The sequence below is a fragment of the Stegostoma tigrinum genome, chromosome 43 (genome assembly GCF_030684315.1).
Source record: "Stegostoma tigrinum isolate sSteTig4 chromosome 43, sSteTig4.hap1, whole genome shotgun sequence".
NCBI lineage: Eukaryota > Metazoa > Chordata > Chondrichthyes > Orectolobiformes > Stegostomatidae > Stegostoma > Stegostoma tigrinum.
The window spans coordinates 2529207-2554642 of NC_081396.1; the positions used below are offsets into that span (position 1 = coordinate 2529207).

The 25436-nt window shown below is 44.0% G+C and overlaps 1 protein-coding gene across 1 annotated transcript in view; it reads right to left on the minus strand.

The window, feature by feature from the left end:
* Nucleotides 1-3841: 3841 nt before the first annotated feature.
* The window catches only part of LOC125449120 (zinc finger protein 850-like), a 34945-nt gene continuing 13350 nt past the window's right edge, over nt 3842-25436 (minus strand). The window contains exons 3-4 of the mRNA XM_048524778.2: nt 11427-11534; nt 3842-11183 (exon numbers count right to left, since the gene is read on the minus strand). Of these exons, the coding sequence (XP_048380735.1) occupies nt 10517-11183; nt 11427-11534 (775 nt within the window). The 3' untranslated portion in view covers nt 3842-10516. The remainder of the gene's footprint in view (nt 11184-11426; nt 11535-25436) is intronic.

A 25436-nucleotide genomic window follows, 5' to 3' on the forward strand; every position in this document is an offset into this window, starting at 1 on the left:
CACCCTTCGGCACCACCTCGCCTTTATGAGTCTTTGCTGGAACTCACCAAAGCAGCTTTGATTGACTGGTATCAGAGATAATGGGAACTGCAGATGCTGGAGAATTCCAAGATAATAAAATGTGAGGCTGAATGAACACAGCAGGCCAAGCAGCATCTCAGGAGCACAAAAGCTGACCCCTCTGATGAAGGGTCTAGGCCCGAAACGTCAGCTTTTGTGCTCCTGAGATGCTGCTTGGCCTGCTGTGTTCATCCAGCCTCACATTTTATTATCTTTGATTGAATGGTGTCAGGTTCGTTGAAGTGCCAGGAGTGTTGGAATAGCGATTAAAAAGGCAGAAAGCATCGTTTCCTTTATTGGCCAAGGTGTAGAATATAAGATCCTGAAAGTCTTTACAGTGACCATGGTGTAATGATGAATGCCATTGGATTAGTATCAAAAATTGTGGGATTTTGCGTTCAATTCCCACACAGCAGCTGATGCAATTTGAAATGAGTAGATAATTGTGCAATTAGAACTATTCTCAGCATTAGTGACCATGTTATGGAGCATTGATAAACATAAAAATCCATCCAGTTAATTGACGCCCATTCTTACTCTTGTACTTCTTGCTATTAGTCTTTTCACCTGTGACATGAAGCAGACATCTGGGATTGGAACAGTTTGTAGTTGTTTTTGACTGGTGGAAACTCAATGGGTTCAATGGTCTTTTTCTAAACTCAAAGACTCAATTTAGCACATTCTTAACTGCTCCATGGAATGGTCTGGTAAGCCATTACATTCAAGGGCAATTAAGGACGACAAACGAAAGCAGGTTTTGACAGTGATGCCCAAATCGTATTGAAGAGTAAGGTAACTGTAAAAAAAAAGTTATGTTTAGGGCGCAATCTGTGTAGATTGTGCTGCTCAGTTACATTGCACTAGAGAGGGTACATCCCCTTTTTCCAGCATCTGGAAATGTAGGTACGTGGAAAAAAGGTAATGTAGAGAAGTGTGATGTGATTCACTTTGGAAGGAGTAACAGGAATACAGAGTACTGGGCTAATGGTAAGATTCTTGGTCGTGTGGATGTGCAGAGAGATCTCGGTGTCCGTGTGCATAGATCCCTGAAACCTGCCACCAGGTTGATAGGGTTGTTAGGAAGGCATATGGTGTGTTAGGTTTCATTGTTAGAGGGATTGAGTTTCAAAGTCATGAGGTCATGTTGCAGCTGTACAAAACTCTGGCATGGCCGTACAGTTCTGGTCACTGCATTATAGGAAGCATGTGGAAGCATTGGAAAGGGTGCAGAGATTTACTAGGATGTTGCCTGGTATGGAGGGAAGGTCTTATGAAGAAAGGCTAAGGGACTTGAGGCTGTTTTCTTTAGAGAGAAGTAGGTTAAGAGGTGACTTAATAGAGACATATAGGATGATCAAAAGATTAGATAAGGTGGACAGTGAGAGCCTTTTTCCTCGACGGTAATGGCTAGCACGAGGGGATGTAGCTTTAAACTAAGGGGTGATCAATATAGGACAGATGTCAGGTTATTTACTCAGAGAGTGGTAAGGGCGTGGAATGCCCTGCCTGCAACTGTAATAGACTCGCCAACTTTAGGGGCATTTAAATGGTCATTGGATAAATATATGGATGATAATGGAATAGAGTAGGTTAGATGGGCTTCAGATTGGTTTTACAGGTTGGCGCAACATTGAGGGCCAAAGGGCCTGTACTGCGCTGTAATGTTCTATGTTCTCTTTTGAATGGAGATTTGATGCACAAAATTGATAGGAAACAGAAAATTTGAATGTGAAGAACTTGTAAACCATAACAGTTGAGTGTAATGATTGGAAAATTGGAGACTTAAAAAGATCAGCAGAATGATTAGATGGGTTATGAACAAAAAAAAATCATTTTCTACAAGAAAATGTTGGAATTTGATTCTCTCTGTGTATGCACCTTAGGTGCTGTGCCCTGTAGGGCTATGGACCAAATGCTGGAAAGTTGGACGAGGTACATTGGGTTAATTTTCATCTGGCACAGACGCAATGGGTCAAAAGCCCCTTCATGCACCAGAAAATGTCAATGACTTTAGGAGTTTAAGGCGGCCAGAGATTTGAGATCAGACCTCACCTATCATCATTTGCTCCATTAAATGAAGACTCGAAGGCTTGACTTTTGGGAGTGACTGCAGACTTTGCTGGTAACAAATCGTTCACTTACACAATAGAATCATACACTTTGCCAACGTTACAACTAGAAATCACTGCTTTTATTGCTCCTTCATGAGATGTGGGAATTGCTAGATGTGCCACATCTTTGTCCATTCTTAGCTGCCTTGGTGAAGATGTTGCTAAATTGCATTCTTGAACAGTTGAGGTTTGTGTGGTGTTGGAACAACCACATTGCTGTGATTTCAATGATTTTCAACTAATGACAGTGAAGCAAAGGTGATCTGGATCCATTCAGGATTTTACTGGAGTCTTGGAATCGGAAGTGTAGGTAGTTTTGCTGCCATATATCAGCTTCCATTGTCCTTCCAGGTGGTGGATTGCAGAGGTTTGGCAGGGCATGAAACTGCGAGTTAATTTCTTTGTAAGTGGGCATACTGCAACATAACTGTTCCTCTCCAAACCCCACTCGCAATAAATAGGGACAGTTTTGCCACAGAGCTAAATTCTAAAGCTTTTGTAACTACTTTAGTTCTATTAGCTTCTGAAAGATCACGCACATGCCAACAAATAGCCTCTTCTTTGCTTTCTGCTTTCCCATTCTGTCAGCTGTGGGTGGCCCTGGTAAGTATTGGGTGTCAAATGACGAATTTTTGTTGCTGTAAATTTCCAGAAATGTCAGTTCCCTTTTGCAGAGCAGTATTAATTGTTCTAATATTAGTTGCTGCCCGGGTGTAAGGGATATTAAACAGGCTCTATGACATATGTAAGTTACTATAGAATATTATGCTATTGTAATAAATCACACAACTGTTGTCCTTATATCATTAAACATTGAATGCATGATGCTGCACTTTAATGGAAATGATATTTGTTTGACTGCTAATATATGACTTATAATGCATGGCATTGTGTGAACAGTTCTGTTTGCATTTTTGAACATGAGGTTTTATTCCAATTTAATAAGCCCATTCTAGTATTGTTAGTAATATGTGGAATAAAACTATTGTGTCATAAAATCTTTTGTTTCTGCTCTGAACGTATTACCTCACTTGAACTTGCATTTCATGTGTTCATTTTATTAGAGTGTTCGAAAATGAATTACTAAAGTGTATTCATTACGTTAAATCAATTGTAAAATTAAAAAAAAGTAATCAGTGAATGCACAAATCTACAGGGAAGTCTCTGGAATGATGCAATAGCTTCTCTGGGCAGACCTCGGCAATTATAATGAACTTACTTAAAAGTGCAGAGATCCAAGAGTTTTAACCTGTCCTTTATTTTACATTCTGCTCATAGGATTGGAAAGTTCAGTTTTTAATTTGGATAATTATTCTAATTATATTTTAATCATTAGATGAATGTCACTGACTCTGGCTAGGTCAACATCGGTTGCTTATCACTGGAAGAGTTTCTGCAGAAATTCTCTGAAGAAGGGTCCCAATGTGAAATGTCAACCTTCCTGTTCCTCTGATGCTCCCTGGCCTGCTATGTATTTCCAGCTCCACACTGTGTTATCTCTGACTCCAGCATCTGCAGTTCTTACTATATCTCTCATTGCAGACATGGTTATGGACCAGACTCACTCAAAATATTTCAAAAAGTTAACTTAGACCCTAACTTTTTCTCATTTAAAGGAAAATGTAAAGAGTCTGCTCCACATGCAATGTTACTGGTCAAACTACTCCACATTAAGCAAAACACAATTTATTTGAACACCGTAGTTAAAACATAACCAAAGAAAAATAATTTTGGAATAACAACTCTATTGGAAAACCTAACACAATAACAGATACAATAGCTATTACTAATTAACTGTTCCAATGTAGTAACATCCCAGAAACAGATCCCTTGGTAAAAAGAAAATTCAGACGCAGATTCTCACATGCAGTTCTCTCACCCAGGAGGGAGAAAAAAAAACATATTCAGAATGTAGAAGCCAGGAGACATTCACTGAAGCTTCCAACTTGGTTGAACCCCAAATAGCTTATGACACAACACAGAAATCCTGACCTATGAGAGCTGAGCACATCTATTTGGGCTGCACCAAAAAGAACCCCAGTCCTCCCGAGCTGTTTACTCAAGTGGTCTTCGGCAGGCAGCTTGTCACTTCTTGTTCAACCTCACTCTTAAAACGAAACAGGGTAAAACATCCTCTTAAATCAACAGTTTCATCACAATGTAAATGGCCGTAGATACAAATGTAAATATGGAAACCAAGAGACACATATCTCTTATTGCAAACAGAGATGCAAGCACAACTACAAATGCACACACACAGACTTAGAACACATATATGAACAATAGAGATACGTATGCAGGTGCAGTAAGAGATGCACATACATTATACACACAGCTACATATAAAGGTCTGTGCAATATTTATTCATAATTTAATGTCTGATGCCATGTTAATATTTTTATTCTGGTTTAACCGTTGCCAACATCTTGCAAACATTCAAACTTTGTTGCAAACTCTGCATTTGTTGCAACATTTAGCTTTTCTGTCTCAAAGTCCTGGAATGTGATAGACTGAAATTTCAATGCCTGCTGCAATGATTGCAAATTGGCATTCGCCAGTCACAAGAGAAGTCATTTCAGTTTCCAGGAACACTGCTGGCTCTGAACAGAATGATTCAGTTAACCCCACTCCCCTATTCTTCCCACAAGTACTGCATATGTTCAATCTGAAAATAAGATTCAAACTGTTGTAGCTCCCTATCAAACAGTTTATTTCACTTCAGAATGACTTTCTTCAAAGATAATGCATCCTCATAATGCCCCTGAATCTTTTGCGACATTTTGTTTGTCTCCAGAAAGTGGAATATGAGGATCATTCTTCTACACATTGGGAACAGCAGTTACAGCATTTATGTGTCTAATTTTGTGATATTGTCAGTAAGAGTTTCCTGAGAATTTGTTTAGCAGTGTTGTATTGTCTGCGAATGAGACAAAGTGAGTGTTAGAGAGTGTCTGACTGTGTTCTGAGAGACAGTGTGTTAGTTTTTCAGTGTGTGAGTGTTTGAGTGACAGTTTGTCAGAGATAGCTTGACACCGTAAGAGTGAGGGTGTGACACAGTGTGTGAGCATTTTTTTTAATATGAGGAGTATGATGAGTAGGGCAGGTAAATGCAGAACGCAGATTAGTGCACAAAACTATGATGTTGTTGCTATTTCAGTGATTTGGTTGAGAGAGCGATGAGACTACAATCTCAACTTTTCGGAGAGCCAAGGGTGAGGTGCCAGAAGACAGGAGGGTGCCCAATGTGGTGCCATTATTTAAGAAAGGATGCAAGGACAAGCCAGGGAACAATAGACCAGTGAGCCTGACATCAGTGGTGGGTAAGTTGTTGATGGGAATTCTGACAGAGAAGGTTGACATGCATTGGGAAAGGCAATGGCTGATGAGGGATAGTCAATGTGGTTTTCTGTGTAGAAAATCATGCCTCACTAACTGGTTTGAGTTTTTTAAGAGATGATCAAGAAAACAGGTGAAGGCAGAGCAAGAGACATTGTCCGCATGGACTCCGGCAAGATTTTCAGCAGGGTTCCCTGCATGTGTGAATGTGAGAGCAAGAGAGTGTGAGTGTGCGTAACAGTTTGTCTAAGAGTGAGTTTGACAGTGTGTAAGAGAGAGTTCATATTTGCATGTTAGTATGTGAGGGGGGTGCTTGTATGAATGAGGGGTTCATAACTGTGAGAGGAGTGTGTAAGTGTGAGAGAATGTGTTAGTCTTTTGTAGTGAGAATTAATCACTGGGGACAAGATAATTATCTGTAAATTGATTTAATAGAAATGCATTTTTAATTAAATCATTGCTGGAGAGTAAAAATGGCAGCTGTGCCATTGTCTACTTCTCCTGCAGAATCTGGAAAATCAAAGACAGTTCAAACGTCCCCTGATGGCTACATCTGCAGGAAGTGTGTCTGACTGCTGCTCCTGTCAGACTGCACTGGTCAGCTGGAGTGGAAGGTGGGTACAATTAAGGGCATGTAAGAGGCAGGAAGTGCCACAAACAGGAGATTTATAGATGTGGTCATGCTGCAAGTACAGACAAATAGAAGGGTGGCTGCTAGAAGGGGCTCACAGGTATGCAGGAGTCCACCGTGACTGTTGACCATTCCAACAAATGCCCGGCTTTGGATACTGTTGAGTGAGGAGAGTGCCTATCGGGGGTGGCAACAGCAGCAGCAAGATGACGTTGTCACCACAGCTGGCCATCTTGTACGAGAGGGAGGGCCAAAGTTCAGTAGGTAGGTAGTAATAGGGAAGTCCACAATCAGGGGTACAGGGAGATGTTTCTGTAGCTGCAAAAGAGATTCCAGGATGGCATGCTGCCTCCCTAGTGCCAGGGAAAAGGATGTTCTGAGCAAGCACAGGACATTCTCAAAAGGCATGGTGAGTAGCTAGAGGCCAGGGTACCTATTGGCACTAACATCATAGGCAGGAACAGTGACGAGATCCTGAAAAGGGAGTTCAGGGAGTTAGGTAGTAAACTGAAAAGCGGACCACTATAGTTATAATCTCAGGCTTACTCCCTGTGCCACATGCCAATGAGGCTATGAATAGGGAATTAATACAGTTACATGTGTACATAAAGAGCTCGCGTAGGAGGGAGACCTTCAGGTATGTGGATCTTTAGAATGTTTTCCGTGGTAGGTGAGGCCTGCCCAAGAAGGATGTGTTGCACCTAAACTGGAGGGACACCAATATCCTGGCACAGAGGTTTGCTACTGTCACTCAGGAGGGTTTAAACAAGCACAACTTGGGGTTAGGAACCGAAGCTGCAGATCCACAAATGAAATGACTGAGGAGTTGTTACAGGCCAAGGCCAGGAACACTGAGAGCAAGAACAGTCAGGGAGAAATTACTGAACACAACCGGACTAACTGTCTGTAGAACATTTGTTCTAATACGAGGAGCAAGACAGGTAAGGCAGATCAATTCAGATATTGGATTTGTGCACATAACTATGACGTTGTAGCTATTTCAGTGACTTGGTAGAGAGAGAGAGAGAGAAGACTAGGCTCTTATGTTTAGGAGAGCCACGGTGAGGCACCAGAAGACAGGAGGGTGGCTAAAATTGTGTCATTATTTAAGAAAGGCTGAGCCTGACATCAATGCTGGTTAAGTTGTTGGAGGGAATTCTGACAGAGGGGGTCTGCATGCACTCAGAAAGGCAATGACTAACTAGGGATAGGCAATGAGGCTTTCTGCATGGAAAATCGTATCTCACTAACTTGTTTGAGTTTTTGAAGAGATGATCAAGAAGACAGATGAAGGCAGAGCAAAAGATACTGTCCACATAGGCTATAGTAAGGCTTTGGATAAGGTTCCCCAGGGTAGACTGGTCAATAACGTTAGATCACATGGGATCATGGCAGAGCTTGCCTATCAGATCTGAAATTGGATTGAAAGTAGGAGACAAAGGATGGGAATAGAAGGCAGTTATTCAGACTGATGACCTGTAACTAGCAGCGTGCTACAAGGAGAAGTGTTGGGTCCGGCTCCACCTTGCTCATTGGAAACGAGAGATGAGCAACAAATATTGGCCTTGGCAGAGCCAGCCACATCTCAGCAAAATTAAAAATATTTATTTGAACTAAGAGCTAAATTGTACAAGACCTGTCAGTGCAAAACTAAACGCACTAGCAGCTCTCCAGAGAGAAAACTTACTGAATTTTAATGATTATATCCTTCCAGGGGTAGCACTGTTGGTTTTATCAATGCTGAATATACTTTTACGTTGCGATTAATCTAACATAATGGCAATATTTCCTATTCTTGCACGGGTTATGCGCATGACCTATTGGCTACCTTTTGCTGCTCATCCGTCACTGCCCTCTAGAAGGGGAGGTAGGTCACTTGGTGAATGGCTTGGAGGTGAACTTGCAGGGCGTGGTGTTCCCATGTATCTGCTGTCCTTGTCCTTCTAGATGGGAATGATCATGCGACTGGCAGACGTTGTCTGAGGATCTGTGGAGAATTTCGGCAGTGCATCTTGTAGGTAGTTGCAGTTGACTGTCGGCGGTGGAGTGAGAGGGTGTTTGTGCTAATCAGGCAGCTGATTTGTCCTGGGCAGTGTTAAGCCTCGAGCGTTGCTGGAGCTGCACCCTTCCACACAGGTGGGGAGCATTCCAAGACACTCCGGACTTGTGCCCTATAGATGATGGACAGGATTTGGGGATTCGGTTGATGAGTTACTCACATCAGTTTTTCCAGCCTCTGGCATGCTTTTGTCGTCACTGTGTTTAAATGGCTGGTTGAATTGAGTTTCTTGTCAGTAGCAACTCCCAGAATGTTGATAGTGGAGGATTCAGTAATGGGAACAATCTTGAATGGCAATGGACGGTGCGGGGGTAGTCTTTTATTGGTGATGGTCGTAGCCTGGCATTTGTGGGGTGTGAATGTCACTTGCTACTTGTCAAGCCCAGTCCTGGAACATTGATCAGACCTTGTTGCATTTGAACAAGGACTGCTTCGGTTTCTGAGGAGTCACAAATGGTGCTGAACATTGTGTAATCATCAGCAAACCTCCACAATTCTGACCTTATGATGAAGAGAAGATCATTTCTAAAGTGTATGAACTCTACATGATAACGATGACCGTACAGTATGGTATCAAAATCAGAAAAATGTATTGCAGTTCTCCATGCAACACGATTATCCAATGTTCAATTCAGATTAATATTCATGCAAAATAACAAACTCTGCTCAATATTAAAATGACTTACCACACTGTCTAATTGATACACAGGCAGACAGCAGAAACACTGCAGTTCCAATTTTGGGATGAATATAGATGGGTTGGAAAATATTATTTGATTCACTGCGAAATTTCTCTCAAGAACTTGGTGCCTGATGATGTCCCTTCAAAACATTCTCAGCTGAAATTCATCTTAGAATTATTTAGAACATAGAACAGTACAGCACAGAACAGGCCCTTCAGCCCACAATGTTGTGCCGACTATTGATCCTCATGTATGCACCCTCAAATTTCTGTGACCATATGCATGTCCAGCATTATCTTAAATGTCCCCAATGACCTTGCTTCCACAACTGCTGCTGGCAACGCATTCCATGCTCTCACAACTCTCTGTGTAAAGAACCCGCCTCTGACATCCCCTCTATACTTTCCTCCAACCAGCTTAAAACTATGACCCCTCGTGTTAGCCTTTTCTGCCCTGGGAAATAGTCTCTGGCTATCAACTCTATCTTTGCCTCTCATTATCCTGTATACCTCAATTAGGTCCCCTCTCCTCCTCCTTTTCTCCAATGAAAAAAGTCCGAGCTCAGTCAACCTCTTTTCATAAGATAAGCCCTCCAGTCCAGGCAGCATCCTGGTAAACCTCCTCTGAACCCTCTCCAAAGCATCCACATCTTTCCTATAATAGGGCGACCAGAACTGGACGCAGTATTCCAAGTGCGGTCTAACCAAAGTTTTATAGAGCTGCAACAAGATCTCACGACTCTTAAACTCAATCCCCCTGTTAATGAAAGCCAAAACACCATATGCTTTCTTAACAACCCTGTCCACTTGGGTGGCCATTTTAAGGGATCTATGTATCTGCACACCAAGATCCCTCTGTTCCTCCATACTGCCAAGAATCCTATCCTTAATCCTGTATTCAGCTTTCAAATTCGACCTTCCAAAATGCATCACCTCGCATTTATCCAGGTTGAACTCCATCTGCCACCTCTCAGCCCATCTCTGCATCGTGTCAATGTCCCGCTGCAGCCTACAACAGTCCTCTATACTGTCAATGACACCTCCAACCTTCGTGTCGTCTGCAAACTTGCTGACCCATCCTTCAATCCCCTCATCCAAATCATTAATAAAAATTACAAAATTACAAAAAATTAATGGTTGAATAACTCTAAAACAGTGTCAACATAGATCAACAGAGCTACTTTTCCCCAGGAGGCCGAAGGGTGCCTACCCTGCCGCTGCTAGCATCTTGAGGCAGACTCTTACATGCCTACGCAATGCTTCAAATGATCATTAAACCTCCACAAACACAAAGTCACTCATGCCAACATGAGAGCATGGAAATGTGGCAACAGTACGTGGGGAATTTGTTCTCCATCTGAACCAAAAGCTCATTGTCAGCGCACAACTCAGACGAGTTGAAGGTGAATCCAGAGGAGACAGGGAAAGGGAAATTTCTACAAAAGTACCGAAATTGCATTAGAGATATTAACAAGTGTCAACACATTATGTGTTTAACACAAAGCCGTTTCTGTTGAATTTTATTCAGAGTGGGAACAGCTAAAAATACGCTGAATTTGTCAAAATCATGAGAAAAGGAAACCAAGGTACTGGGTTCAGTCCTGGAAGTGACTAGCAGTAAAATCTAGCTCCTAAAATCACTTGTGAACTCGCTGGTGTCTCAGTAGGTTACAAGTCCGAGTGAATCTCTTCCCACATTCAGTGCAGGCAAATGGCCTCTCGCCGGTGTGAACTCTCTGGTGTGCAGTGAGATGAGACGATTGCCTGAACCCAGACCCACAGTAAGAGCACCTGAAAGGTCTCTCCTCAGTGTGAACTCGCTGATGTGCCACAAGGCGACAGGACCGAGTGAATTCCTTCCCACATATGGAGCAGATGAATGGCCTCTCCCCAGTGTGAATTCGCCGGTGCTCAGTGAGATCAAATAATCGCCTGAATCTGGTCCCACAGTGAGAACACGTGAACTGTCTCTCCTCAGTGTGAACACGTTGATGAGAAGTCAGCTCTCCAGAACTTTTATAGCACTTCCCACAATCCAAACATTTAAAAGGTTTCTCACTACTGTGAACACGTTGGTGGGACATCAGTTCCCCAGAACTTTTAAAGCAATTTCCACAGTCTGAACATTTAAAAGGTTTGTCATCAGAATGGACACGTTGATGGTTCATCAAATCACGGGAGCTTTTAAAGCATTTCCCGCAGTCTGCGCATCCAAAAGGCCTCTCATCAGTGTGAACACGTCGATGGGAGATCAGATTGCTGGAAGTTTTAAAGCATTTCCCACAGTCTAGGCATTCAAAAGGTCTCTCCTCAGTGTGAACTTGTTGATGGTTCATCAGTGCCCTTGGGCTTTTATAGCACTTCCCGCAGTTTGGACATTTAAAAGGCCTCTCTTCAGTGTGAATATGTTGATGGCGCATCAGATCCCCGGAGCCTTTATAGCATTTTCCACAGTCCAGGCATTGAAAAGGTCTCTCGTCACTGTGAACACGTAGGTGGGCCATTAAATTGCTGGAGCTTTTATAGCACATCCCGCAAACTGGGCACTTAAAAGGTCTCTCCCCAGTGTGAACTCGCTGGTGTTTCAGCAAGATGGACGACCGAGTGAATCCTTTCCCACACTCCGTGCAGGTGAATGGTCTCTCTCCGGTGTGACTGCGGCGATGAATTTCCAGCACAGACAAGTAACGGAATCCTTCTCCACAATCTCCACATTTCCATGGTTTCTGTCCACTGAGAACGGTGTTTTTTCCTTCCATGTTCAAAATCTGTTGCTATTCAGGTCGTGGTAAATAGGGCACATCTGTCTGATCCCGATGTAATGATTGGTTTCAGTTTCCTTACTGCAATTCCTGTAACATCCTGTGAAGTTGATTTAAAACAGAAGAAAGAGAGTGAGAGAGAGCACACCAAATCACAAAGGCAGGCTGAGAAACACAGCTGAATGACTCTGGTCATTTGTGGGGCTGGAAAGTAGAAAAAGTGACCATGAAAGCTGCTGGATTGTCACAAATACCTGACTGGTTCATTGATGGCCTTCAGAGAAGGGAATCTGCTACTGATCTGGACACATGGAAGACTCTACATGTTTTGAAATTGTGCTATGATCTAAATTGTTTATGTAAATGAGGAAAAGTAGAATTCCTAACAGCACTCCATCGGGAACTCCACGGTGAAGCTTCCTACAGTCAGAAAAATATCTTTCTCCTGTCTATCAGTCAGGTTCATGTTCAAGTTGCTACTGTTCCTGTTATTCCATGAAGCTCCCTCTGGAGCCTATTGCACGACATTTGCTCAAATGCATTTTGGAAGTCCATCTAAAGTACATCAATAACATTAACTGTAACAACGCTCTCTGTTACCATATCAAAAATGGAAGCAAGATAGCAAAACATAATTTGTCAAACAACAAGTGGCTTTTCGTAATTAAACTAAATTTGCTCAAGCGACTGTTCATTTTGTCCTGAATCATTGGTTCTGTACCCTTCATCACCAAAGTCAACTGACTGATCTGTCATTGATGGACTTATCTTTACTAAATGTTAGAACAAGGGTGTAACACTTGAAATTCAACAGGTCTTTGACACCACCCATTATGGGTCTTAGGGAATTGAACTGCCTCCTGAGCCTCTACACTCACTTCCCTCAGTAATCCATGGATATGTGTCCTCTGGTCCTGAATCCTGATCAACATTGACAAACAACCTATCTGATGCCTCTTGTCAATTTTAAACATGTGAAGTGTCTCAATGTCTTCCACTTTCACCATGGCCTGCATCGCATCAACTTCCTCAGTGAACAATCTAGATTTAATACCTCTGCCAACTCTCTGCCTCCAGCTGTAAATCAAATTTTCAATTCCTAATTGGCTTCTCTTCTCAATTACCATATTTACAATTTACAGGCTGACAGACCTGAATCGGTAAGCCTTCGATTTTTCCTTCCTCTTTCTGCTCATCCTCTCACTTTGCCTCTCTAATTAGCTCATTCAGTTCCCCTTGAAACTTCTGGTTCCAGTCCAACCTCACATCTGTCACAAGCATTCTTTCCTCCTTCACCTTAATTTCTTTATTTTGCCATCTTGGGTGATCTGGATTTGTTTTCTCTGGCTTTCTCTTTGAGCATGTTGCAATTTATGCCTGCAGCTGACACTTGGTCCTCCTAAGATCTTCCTTGTGTCGATATGCTGACACTAAACCACCTTCTAAATTATTCTACTTACTAACATTAATTGATGAACTAATAAGTCTCGCAAAAGAGTCGTTACTAAATTAACAAGGTAATTTGTTTCATAGCAGTAAAATTAACAGGTTAAACATTCATGCTTGGCGAGAAACATTGTTAACTCTTGAGACATACTAAGTTGGTCAGGGCTACATGGCTTTGTCACATCGAATGAACAACTGAACATGAAATGAGAACCCGACTGGCACAGCTCAGAGACAGTTATCTATGACTCAGCGCATGGGACTATACCACAGGTTCTGAATTAACCCTTGAATGTCTACTGTCTTATGCAACAGTCGGAAAATTTGTACCATGACTGTTTCAGCAGTATTTCATCTTTAAAGGCAGATCGTTGTTTGGACCTGATTTCAATTTATCTGGATCAGGTCCATTCATACGCTATTGACGTTGGGTTTTTACCAATTAATTACCCTTACTCGCAGCTGAAATGTTTGCCCACAGTTAGAAGTGTCAAATCACTTCCTATCAAATTGAACACTTGATGATAATCAGATCCTGAAGAGTTAATTGACCCTATCAGATATGGATTTCCCATTTAATTTAAGTTCCGCAGCTGTTGATTCCCCCGTTTTCTAATATTCTGTAAAGTAAAATTTAAAAGAACTTCAGAGTGAGTTCAAGGTAGAAGTTCAGACGAGAGAAACAGGTTTCTTGAATAAAAAGAAATACTGTAAATGCCAGAAAACTGAAATGAAAAACAGAAACCGCTGCAGAAACATTGCATGTCCAGCAGCATCTGTCAAGGAATCATAAGAGTTAACACTTCCAGTTCAGTTACTCTTCTTTCTCATCTGCTCTTGATGCGACCAGCATTGAGATTTCGTGCATTCTATGTCTATCTACAATTTCATTTCATGTGAGTTTGCTGCGTCTAAATGCTCCCCTCCACACATCTGTAAACTCCAAGCCTGTCAGTTCAAGCGACATTCACAACATTCTCTCTCCTGGCCCCCAGTATGGCCGCGCATGCGCCCTGATGCGCCTTTCCCCCTACAAAGATGGCCGCCATCACCTGAGCCTTTCGCCGAGGGACATGGCCTCGCAGCTTCCAGCCCACTCGCCGTCAATGCGGAACCGGGAGTCCCTCATTTAGGAGTTTTATGTCAACGGTGGATGTTTAATGAAGCCTCCCTACGCACAGAGACCCCTCCGGGGCCCTCCTAAATCCGTTTTTGCCTCACCATTTACGGAGCCGACATCATCAAATGCCTGCAGGAGAGATCTCACACAGCGCATGTGTCAGCCCAGCTCTGTACAGGGCATGCTCCAATCACAGGGACCACTGCGCGTGCGCGCATCTCGAAAGGGTGAAGACCAGGTCCTCAGGGTGCTCAGAGCTGCAGATCACAAAGTGTGGGGCTGGAAGAACACAGTTCCCATTATCTCTGAGCAGAACTGCAGATGCTGGAGAAACACGGCAGGCCAGGCAGTATCAGAGGAGCAAGAAATTTGAGGTTTTGGGTCGGGGCTGTTCTTCAGAAATGTAGAGGGGAAGGGAGCTCAGAAATCAACCGAGGAGGGATGGGGCTAGGAGATAACAAAGTGTAGAGCTGGATGAACACAGCAGCACCCAAGCAGCATCAGAGAAGCAGGAAGACTGACGTTTCGGGCCTAGACCCTCCATCAGAAGGTTGGGATTGGTCAGAGAAGGTGGACAGGTTGTGTCACGTCAAGGAGGCAAGGATGAGAGAGGGGGTTAGTCATGGGATGAAGCAGAGGGGTGGGGAGATTTTGAAACTGGTAAAATCCACATTTAGGCCATTGAGCTGTAGGCTCCCAGGATGGAATATGAGGTGCTGCTCCTCCTGTTTGCGGGTGGCATCATTGTGGCACTGGAGGATGTCCAGGATGGACATGTCACCCAGGGAGTGAGAGGAGGAGGTGAAATGGTTCACGGTCGTGAGATGTTATCCTTTGTCTCGAACAAAGCTCAGGTGCTGTACAAATGGTCTCCAAGCCTCCGCTTGGTCTCACCAATGTAGAGGAGTTAGGGTTAGGGTTAGAGAAGGTGAATCCCTGTCTCATGTGGAAGGTTTGTTTGGTATCTTGAATGGAGGTGGGGGGGGAGAGGTATATGGACAGGTGTAGCACTCCCTGCAGTTGTAGGGAAAGGTACCGGGAAGGGGGAGAGTGGTGGGACTAGTGGGGTAGTGTGGAGTAGATGAGTGAGCCGTGGAAAGAGCGGTCTCTATGAAAGGCAGGTAGGGCTGGGGAGGGAAATATATCTTTGGTTGTGGGGTCGGAATGCAGGTGGCAGAGAATGATACGTTAGGTATGGAGGTTGGTGGGGTGATATGTGAGATCAAGGGGGATTCTGTCTTTTTTTTGTTGGGGCAACGGATGTGAAGGCAGAAGTGTAGGAAACACAAGAGATGTGGTTAAGGGCATTTTTGATTTCCGAAGCGGGGGGTGTTGCAGTCCTTGAAATAGGGAGATATCTGGAATGTATGGGACTGGGATGCCGCATCTTGAGACTAGCTGTGATGGAGACAGAGGAATTGGGAGTAGGGGATAACTCAGTTCTTACAGGAAGGTAGGTGAGAGGAGGTAGTCCAGGTCACCATGGGAGTCGGTGGGCTTGAAACAGATGCTGATTTTGAGGCAGTCATCAGAGATGATGATAGAGAGGCCCAGGAAGGAGATGGAGGTATCAGACATGGTTCAACCGACATGGACAAGGCACATTCTCTCTTGTCTGTGGACAATGTCAGGATGTCAGAAATAGGAGTAGAAGAATACTTCCAGCCTCTCAAACCTGGCCCACCATTCAACCATATCAGCACTAATCTGCTCCAGGCCTTAATTCCTCTTTTCTCTGACATTCTGATATTATTAAAGTTGGATTTCTGTTTTTTTTTTCAAAATTCTGTCTACTGCCTTTCAAATACTTGTAGTGACTTCACATCTGCAACCATCCACCTAGGAGGACAAGGGCATCAGACATATAGGAACACCACCATCTCCAAGTTCCCCGCCAAGTCACTCACCATCCTGACTTGGAAATATATCACCATTCCTTCATTGTCGCTGGGTCAAAATCCTGGAATACCCTCCCTATTAGCATTGTGGGTCAATCCACATCAGGAGGACTGCGGCAGTTCAAGAAGGCAGCTCAACGCCACCTTCTCAAGGGCAACTAGGGATGGGCAAGAAATGCTGACCAGCCAGCGACGCCCACATCCCAGAAATGAATAAAAAAAATCTGTCTGGTGCAAGATATTCTCTACTCCCAGGGAAGAAATCCTTCACATCCCACTGAGTGCCACTTCATTCTGGAAATGTGCTGCTCGTGCAATATCCATCCACTTGGGAAAAAATCTTCTTAACATCGACCCTGTTAAAATCTTATCTGCATCAACAAGATCACCCCTCATTCTTCTAAACTGTAATGAACAAACTTCTAACCTGTTTAGCCGTTCTTAACCTTCATTGCAGGAATCAGCCTCTTGAATCTCTTTTGAACAGTCATTATATCCTTTACAAATAAGGGGTGAAAAACAGTGTACTGTACACACACAGACTCACAAAAAAGCATACTGTTGTAACAAGACCTCTACTTTTAAACTACAACTTAATAATAAATGGCAAAATTCCATTTGACTTATTAATTATTTGCTGCACTTGTCTGCTAACCATTTCTTTCATGCGCAAGAACACCCAGCTTGCTCTCCATTGCAGTCTTTTTTTTTGGAGTTTCTGTTGAATTTAATAATAGTCTGCCTTTTGACTCTTCTTACCAAAGTGCATGACCTCACACTCCTGACATTAAACTGCGTCCACTTAGTTTTGCCAATTCACTCAAACTATCTATTTTTCTTTGCAAATTCCATGTCCTCATCCCAAGATGCCCACCAACCTCCCAACCTAATTGGTATTGTCAGCAAATTTTAATGCATTGCACTCTGCTGGTTCCTTCAAGTCATTAATACTGAGATAAATAACTGAGGTGCAATGACTGATCTTTCTGGCTCTCCACTAATTACAACTTTCCAACTGGAAATATATCGATCAACACCGGCTCTGTGTTTTCTATGTGTTAAACAATGAGCAGTCTACGCACATTTATTACCCAACACAGTGAACTCCTACCTTGTGCAATGACCCTTTCTATGGCCACCTACTGAGCGCCTGCTAGAAATCCAAATACACTTCAACCACCAGCTCTGTTTACCAACTCTGCCTGCAAAGAACTCTGCAAACTTCTCAAATGTGAGTTCCTCTCTACAAATGATGTTGACTTATTTTGACTGCGATAATCTTTTCTAAATATCCGGCTATTTGTTAATGAACAATGGTCTCCAGTATTTTCCAAGTCACAGAGAGTGGGCGAAGACCATAAGACATTGGGGCAGATGGAAGCCATTCGGTTCAATCAGGTCTCCTCTACCTTTAAACAAGATCACAGTTGATTTGATAATTGTCAATTCCACTTTCTTGCCAATCCTTATGACCCTTTATTGCCTTAGTGATTAAACATCTGTCTGTCTCAGCCTTGAATATACCCAGGCTTGACAGCCCTCTGATGTAAAGTATTCCAGATTTGCTACCCTCTGGAACAGAGAAAATCCTCCTCATCTCTGTATTAAAAGGATAACCCCTTCTCTGAGGTTAGGCTTTCCGGTCCTACACCATCCTGGGTGTACGTCAGGGCAAAGCAAATCCCTAGAGTGACATGTGAACTCACTGGTGTCTCCACTGTCAGTTGTGGGTCATTGCAACACTGTCCTTTTTGATCTCAGGGTGAACAAAGTGCCTCGGTTTACAAATTAGAATTGCTTAAAACTAATCTTCTTCAAAAGAGCTTCATTGAGTCATTGTGGTTTCAGGTGGTGGTGAAAGGCGCTATAAAAATACAAGGACATCTGTCTTCATCCATCTCCATGATCATTTATACATTTGCTCGTGGAAATCTTCCCATCCATTCTGTCTCTCAGCAAGGTGTACAGCTCAATTCAAACTCCCCTCTGGTTCCTTTTTTCTGATCAACTGCAAGGTGGTGGGAAATGTTGGGGTCGTGGCCCAGACAGGACAAGGCAACTATCTTCCCTGTGTGAACCATACCATGAGACACATTAAAGGCAACTCTGGATCTGTTGCACGGCCAAGGAAATGGGTTAGAAAGCTATTGAAGCTTCCCTACTTAGGATCATATCCTGATGGCTACGTTTCCTGATCATGCAAATTTTAAATGACTTCCTTCTGGATGAGTTATCGTTCAAACTCCAGAAAAGCCGTGTCAAAAAACCCACACTTTAACAGGTCTGTTTATTTGCTGTCATTCGGGAAATTCTTGCTCCGAGAAATTGTACCGGACTGAAAACGTATCTGTTTTTCTTTCCACCGATGATGTCGGACCCGTAGAGCTCCTCCAGCCTTCTCTGCGTTTATTCTACATGAATGCTGTTTCTCATTCAATATCTTCAATCCCAGTCCTCTGGTAACTGGCCCAGGTCAGTGGAAACATTTTCTCCTGATCTGCTCCGTCAAACCACCCATCCTCAATCACACTCTGCCCCCACCATCAGGAAATCTCCGGTTAACTTTTTTGCTCCAAAGAAAACACTCCTGGCCTCAAGAATCTCTCCACAACATTGGATTTCCTCATCTCAGGATAGGGTGCAAGGTGGAGATTTTAAAGAATTTGGGAAGGGATATTGTTAGTTGGTGGGTGGGAAGGTGTTGAGGAAACCAAGAAGAAAGCTGGTCTCCAGCTTTGAGAACCTTTACAAACTGTGAGAGCTGCAATCAGTGGAGAGTGATGGGTGAACTGGCCAACTAAGCAGAGACAGTCAAGGCTCTCAGAGATAGCAAGAACTGCAGATGCTGGAGTCAGAGGCAACGCAGCATGGAGCTGGAGCAACACAGCAGGTCAGACAGCATCAGAGGAGCAGGAAAGTCACTGTTTCAGGCCCTTCTTCAGAACCGGGCAGGGGGAATGGAGCTGGGAAGTAAACAGCGGGAGGAGGGGTAGGGTTGGGGGAAGGTAGGTGGGATAGTGATAGGCGGATGCAAGGAGTGGACACTCTGGACATCCAATCCCTGTACACTCATATCCCCCTCGTAGATGGCCTAAAAGCCCTCAGCTTCTTCCTCTCCCGCAGGCCCAACCAGTCCCCCTCCACCAACACCCTCATCTTCTCAATGGAACTTGTCCTTACCATAAACAAATTCTCCTCTAACTCCTCCCACTTCCCAAGAACCTACGTGTAACAGCCCTAAATGTATTCAAGGATTCTACTACTTTCTACATTAATGATCTAGATGGAGGAAGAGAGGGCATATCTGGCTAAGTTTGCAGATGATACAAAGATAGGTAGAAAGACAGGTGTTATTGAGGAGGCAGGGAGGCTGTCGAAGGAGTTGGACAGGTTAGGAGAGTGGACAGCAAAGTAGCAGACGGAAGAATGTGGGAAGGTGTGAGGTCGTGAACTTTGGTTGGATGAATAGAGGCATAGACTATTTTCTAAATGGGGAGAAAATTTAGAAATCTAAAGTGCAAAGGCACTTGGGAGTTCTAGTCCAGGATTCTCTCAAGATTAATTTTCTGTTTGAGTCAGTAATTAGGAAGGCAAATATAATGTTCGCATTTATTTCCAGAGGACAAAAAATAAAAGCTAGGATGTATGCCTCAAGCATTGTAATGCTCTGGTCAGACCAAATTTAGAGTATTGTCAACAATTTTGGTTCTCATATCTCAGGAAGTATATATTGGCCCTTGAGCAGGTCCAGAGGAGATTCATGAGAATGATCCTGAGGATGAAAGGTTAACCAATAATGAACATTTGAAGACTCTGGGTCTATACTTGATGGAGTTTAAAAGGATGAGGGGAGTTCTAATTGAAACGTACAAAGTACTGAAAGGCCTCGACAGAATGAATGCTGGGAAGAGGTTTTCATAGTAGGAGAGACAAGGACCCAAGGGCATAGCCTTAGAACGAAGGGAAAGCCCTTTGGAACAAGAGATGAGGAGAAACGTCTTCAGCCAGAGAACGGTGAATCTATGGAATTCATTGCCGTGGAGGCCAGGTCTTTGAGTATTTTTAAGACAGAGATAGATATTTTCTTGATTGTTAAGGAGCTCAAAGGTTACAGGGAGAAGGCATGCAACAGGAGTTGAGAAACCAGGTTAGTTATGCATTTCAGTAATATAACGCTGGCGGAAATTATCAACTTTATCCGTGGAATCAGTATCTTTATCAAAATCTTTCTCTCGCTCTCTCTGTCTCTTATTAGATTGCAACAGTCAATTTTACAACTTTAAAAAGGACTTCAAGAGCTGTAATGCTCCTTCCATTGCCCTGAGGTGATGAAACGTTCTGCTTAGATATTTGCCTTTCTGTCAGTTAACAGCCACGTCGAATGGAGAATTAGTCCTTTCAGTGTCTACCTGGGTATTTGTCTCTATTTATCTCTCTCGGTGTATCCACCTCACCCTCGTTCACTCTCTCAGTTTCCCTTGTCGTCCACCTCTCTCATTTCCTACTTACGCTCATTGTAAAATCTGAAATTCAGAGACAGTCGGAGAGCAGAGCTGGTGGAGAGACCCCTGGCTGGAGTATCTGGAACTGGGCTCACATTCTCCAAATAATATGTCTGTCACTTAGACCTGATGGGACGAGACATTTCTTCCCCCAAGACATTGTGAATCTTTAGAATACCGAATAGAATTTCTATTCCATCATAAAAATAAACAATTCCACCATAATTACAGGATTTATAGAGACGCCTGTACTGTTGGTGTGAAGCTAATGAATGGTCACAGCAGGGAAAGAAGTTAATCAGCTTGTGATATCTGTCCATTACCACAACACTCTCTGGTCACTCGGCAGAATATCCTGCCTCTCCTCATTATTCCTATCAAATTGGGGGTGAAGAAATGAGAATAAAAGAAGAGGTGGAGCAGAAGTGTTTGTGGAATGGAGGAAAGAAACTCTAAGATCAGTTCATTATTCACAAAGTAGCAAGAAAGAGTATTTTCCGATGGGGCCAAAGTGGGAGCTCTAATTATTAACCTACTTAGTTCAATCATATGAAGCTTGTTCGGTCAACAGTTGTCTTAGGTTGGATAAACAACATCACATTTGAGAGAAGTTTAAACAAGGAATCCCTCATGAAAAGGGCAGGAACCGTTGGGAATGAAACCCAGGTTCCGAACTGAAACATCAACTTTCCTGCTTCTCTGATGCTGCTTGGCCTGCTGTGTTCATCCAGCTCTATACCGTGTTATCTCAGATTCTCCAGCATCAGCAGTTCCTACTATCTCAGCAAACCTAGTCTCCAGCTTTGTGAATCTTCAGAACCTCATCGGGTAAGGGAATGGAGAATGAACTGCCGAACTGTGCAGAGACGAAGAAAGTTCTGTCCCCGTCTTCCGCCATGAGCTGATCATTGAAATGACTCTCATCAAAGGTGCTCTGCTTTTGAGGTTGTCACCACCAGGAACCTTTATCTCTTACTCCCTCATTGGCACCAAACCCAGCCCACAGTGAAGGAAGTGCCAAATCCTAACCACTAAACTGCCAGGGATGACGACAAACACACTTATACTTTTTCTTAATGACACAGCTTTCAACATTTTTTAATGGTTTCCCTCCAACATGATCAAGTCATTGAGTTTTTACAGCATGACAAGAGACCCATCATCCCAGTTTCCAGCACTTGGCCCGTAGGCCTGTCTGCTCTGAGATTCTGAGTGTTCATCTCAATTAGATTTTATGGTTTTAATATCAGACAAAACAAAGAATGGGACTGAAGTTTGAGATGCTCAAACAGTGTTAATACTCTTTCAGGGAACAGAACCTCACATTCATTCGCAGAGGGAAACACACAGTCACAGCCCCGGAGAGTGACCGAAGCCTCAGCACAGACCAATCCCCAGAAAGCTAGGATTTCATCCACTTGGCTTATTCTTGTTTCATTACAGATTTTAAAGCCAGCGTCTGGTTACAGTAAAGAAAGAAAACATTCGGCCGCTGCCCTGTCTATTTTATACCGCCGTCGTTTCCCCACGGGTGGCACGGTGGCTCAGTGGTTTGCACTGCTGCCTCACAGTGCCAGGGACCCAGGTTTGATTCCAACCTCGGGTGACTGTCTGTGTGGAGTCTGCACATTGTCACTGTGTCTGTGTGGGTTTCCTCCGGGTGCTCTGGTTTCCTCCCACAGTCCAAAGTTGTGCAGGCTAGGTGGATTGGTCATGCTCAATTGCCTGTAGTATTATGGGATGTGTAGATTAGGTGGGTTATACAGGAATGGGTCTGGGTGGGATGCTCTGAGGGTCGGTGTAGACTTGTTGGGCTGAAGGGCCTGTTTCCATACTGTAGGGATTCTACGAAGTTCACTATGTAGTTTATACTACCTCACCTTGTTCTTCCTGCCAAACTAGAGCATTGATCATGTCAGCTGCTTCTTCTCCATCCAAATGGTCTTCCTTGTTGGAGGAGAAACAGGAATGTGGAATTCCAAACTCAAGCAGATCAGCCCTGGCCTGTGGAGAAAATGACATCATGCTGTTACATCAGAAAATAAAACACACCAACATTTAAAGCACTCCTCTACTCCCAGCTACAGTAGGTGCACAAAAATTCTGCAAGATCCGAATGAAAATCAAATTCAGGATCGTTAGCTTACAAGACCAAATGCTAAATGCTGAGCTGTGTAGTCAATATTAAAGTGCACACTTTAAAATGGACAAAAAATGTGTCCAGCATGATATAATTGGATTGGAGGAGACGTGTAATGCAATCCGAGACAAATGTAAAACTGTAATCACTTTGAGACGTTTCATGCATTAGGAATTACAATATAAAAGATGACTGGATAGCCTGTGTGTCATAAACCAAGGCAATGTAACAAAAGTGAGACAAATCAAGAGGATTATACCCAGGGTGACAAAAAGACAGATCTCCCCTGGTGGTCCAGTGATTAGGATTCAGTGCTTTCACTGCGTATTAGTGACTAACAATTTCAGTAATAAATATAAAATACTAACTGATCTTTAGAAGCAAAATGATATCATGGACCATTCAGAATTGCTTCACTGAAGGTTACAGTTCCACATCAGCAATGTCAGCTGCAAATGATTCGCATTCAATTGGCTTAAAACAAGACTAGAGGAGATACCTGCAAAAATGAAGGGCAACGGTGGCTTGTGACAGGTAACTAACCTAGAGGAACCAGGCTCAATTTGGATGTTAAAGAACAGTTTTCACTATTTACCCTGTTACACAGATCAGTCCAGATCAATCACCTGCAATTATATTCTCTTGTGTGTTGCCCTCTGCATATCTCATTGCGGTTTCATGCCCCCAGGAGATCCACATATTTTTAACTTGGTAAACTTTATGCAGGTCAGTTTTGCTGTCTCATATTAAGACGATAAAGTTTAGGAGCAGAAAGTTGCTGTTCATCCCATCAGCCTCCGACATCCCAAAGAAAATAGCCCCCTCCTATTCAGCCTCGCCCTAGTGCTCACAATTTCCAACCCTGGCGATGTTGCGAGAAATCTTCGTTGAATCCTTCCAAGTTTCACAACATCCTTCCTGAAGTAGGCAGACCAGAATCACAGATAACAAGGTGTAGAGCTGGATGAACAGAGCAGGTCAAGCAGCACCAGAGGAGCAGGGAAGTTGGCGTTTTGGGCCTAGACCCTTCTTCAGAAATGGAGATTTCGGGCATAGTCCATTCTTCAGAAATGGGGTGGAGAAGAGGACTCTGAAATAAATAGGGAGAGAGGGGGAGGCGGATAGAAGATGAATGGTGGAGAAGATAGGTGGAGAGGAGACAGACAGGTCAAAGAGGTGGGGTGGAGCCAGTAAAGGTGAGTGTTGTTGGGGAGGTAGGGAGGGGATAGGTCAGTCCAGGAGGATGGATAGGTTAAGGGGGCAGGATGAGGTTAGTAGGTAGGAGATGGGGGTAGGGCTTGAGGTGGGAGGAGGAGATAGGTGGGAGGAAGGACAGGTTAGGGAGGCGGAGGCGAGCTGGGCTGGTTTTGGGATGAGGTAGAAGGAGGGGAGATTTTGAAGCTTGCGAAGTTGAGGTGGGAGAAAGGACATGTTAGGGAAGGGGTGCGGGGGGGGCGAGCTGGGCTGCGTTCTGAGTTGGGCTGATTTGCTGTTCCTGCAACCTTCGGGTGACGTCGTTGTGGCACTGCAGGAGGCCCAGGATGGACATGTCGTCTGCGGAATGAGAAGGGGAGTTGAAGTGGTTCGCAGCTGGGAGGTGCAGTTGCTTAGGGTGAACCCAGCGTAGGTGTTCTACAAAGCAGTCCCCAAGTCATCACTTGATTTCCCCGATGTAGGGGAGGCTACAACGGGAACAGAGGATGCAGTATACCACGTTAGTAGGTGTGCAGGTGAACATCTGCTTGATGTGGAAAGTCTTCTTGGGGCCTGGGATGGAGGGTAAGGGGGGAGGTGTAGGAGCAGGTGTAGCACTTCCTGTGGTTGCAGGGAAAAGTGCCAGGTGTGGTGGGGCTGGAGGGGAGTGTGGAGTGGACAAGGGAGTTACAGAGAGAGTGGTCCCTCCAGAAGGCAGATAATGGTGGGGAAGGAAAAATGTCTTTGGTGGTGGGTCAGATTGCAGATGGCGGAAGTGTTGGAAGAAGATGGATCCGGAAGTTGGTGGGGTGGTACGTGAGGACGAGCAGGATTCTGTTTTGATTTTTATTGCTGGGAGGGGGTGTGAGGGATGAGTTGCAGGAAATGCGGGACATGCGGTCGAGGGCATTTTCCATCACACGGGTTGGGGGAGGGGGGGGGAGTTGCGGTCCTTGAAAAACGAGGATATCTGAGGTGTACAGGAGTGGAATGCCTCATCCTGGGAGCAGATGCGGCGGAGGCAAAGGAATTGGGAATAGGGGATGGCATTTTTGCAGGAAGGTGGGTGGGAGGGGCTGTATTCTAGGTCGCTGTGGGAGTCGGTGGGCTTGAAATGGATATCGGTTTCGAGGCAGTTGCCGGAAATGGAGACTGAGTGGTCCAGGAAGGACAGAGACGTATTAGAGATGGTCCAAGTGAACTTATGGTTGGGGTGGAAAGTGTTGGTGAAGTGGTGAACTATTGGAGCTCCTCGCAGGTGTACAAGGTGGCACCGATACAGTCATCAATGTAACAGAGGAAGAGGTGGGGTATAGGGCCTGTGTAGGTACAGAAGAGGGATTGTTCCACGTAACCTACAAAGAGGCAGCCATAGCTTGGGCCCATGCGGGTGCCCATGGCCACCCCCTTTGTCTGTAGGAAGTGGGAGGAATTGAAAGAGAAATTGTTGAGGGTGAGGACGAGTTCGGATGAACGGATGAGGCTGTCAGTGGAG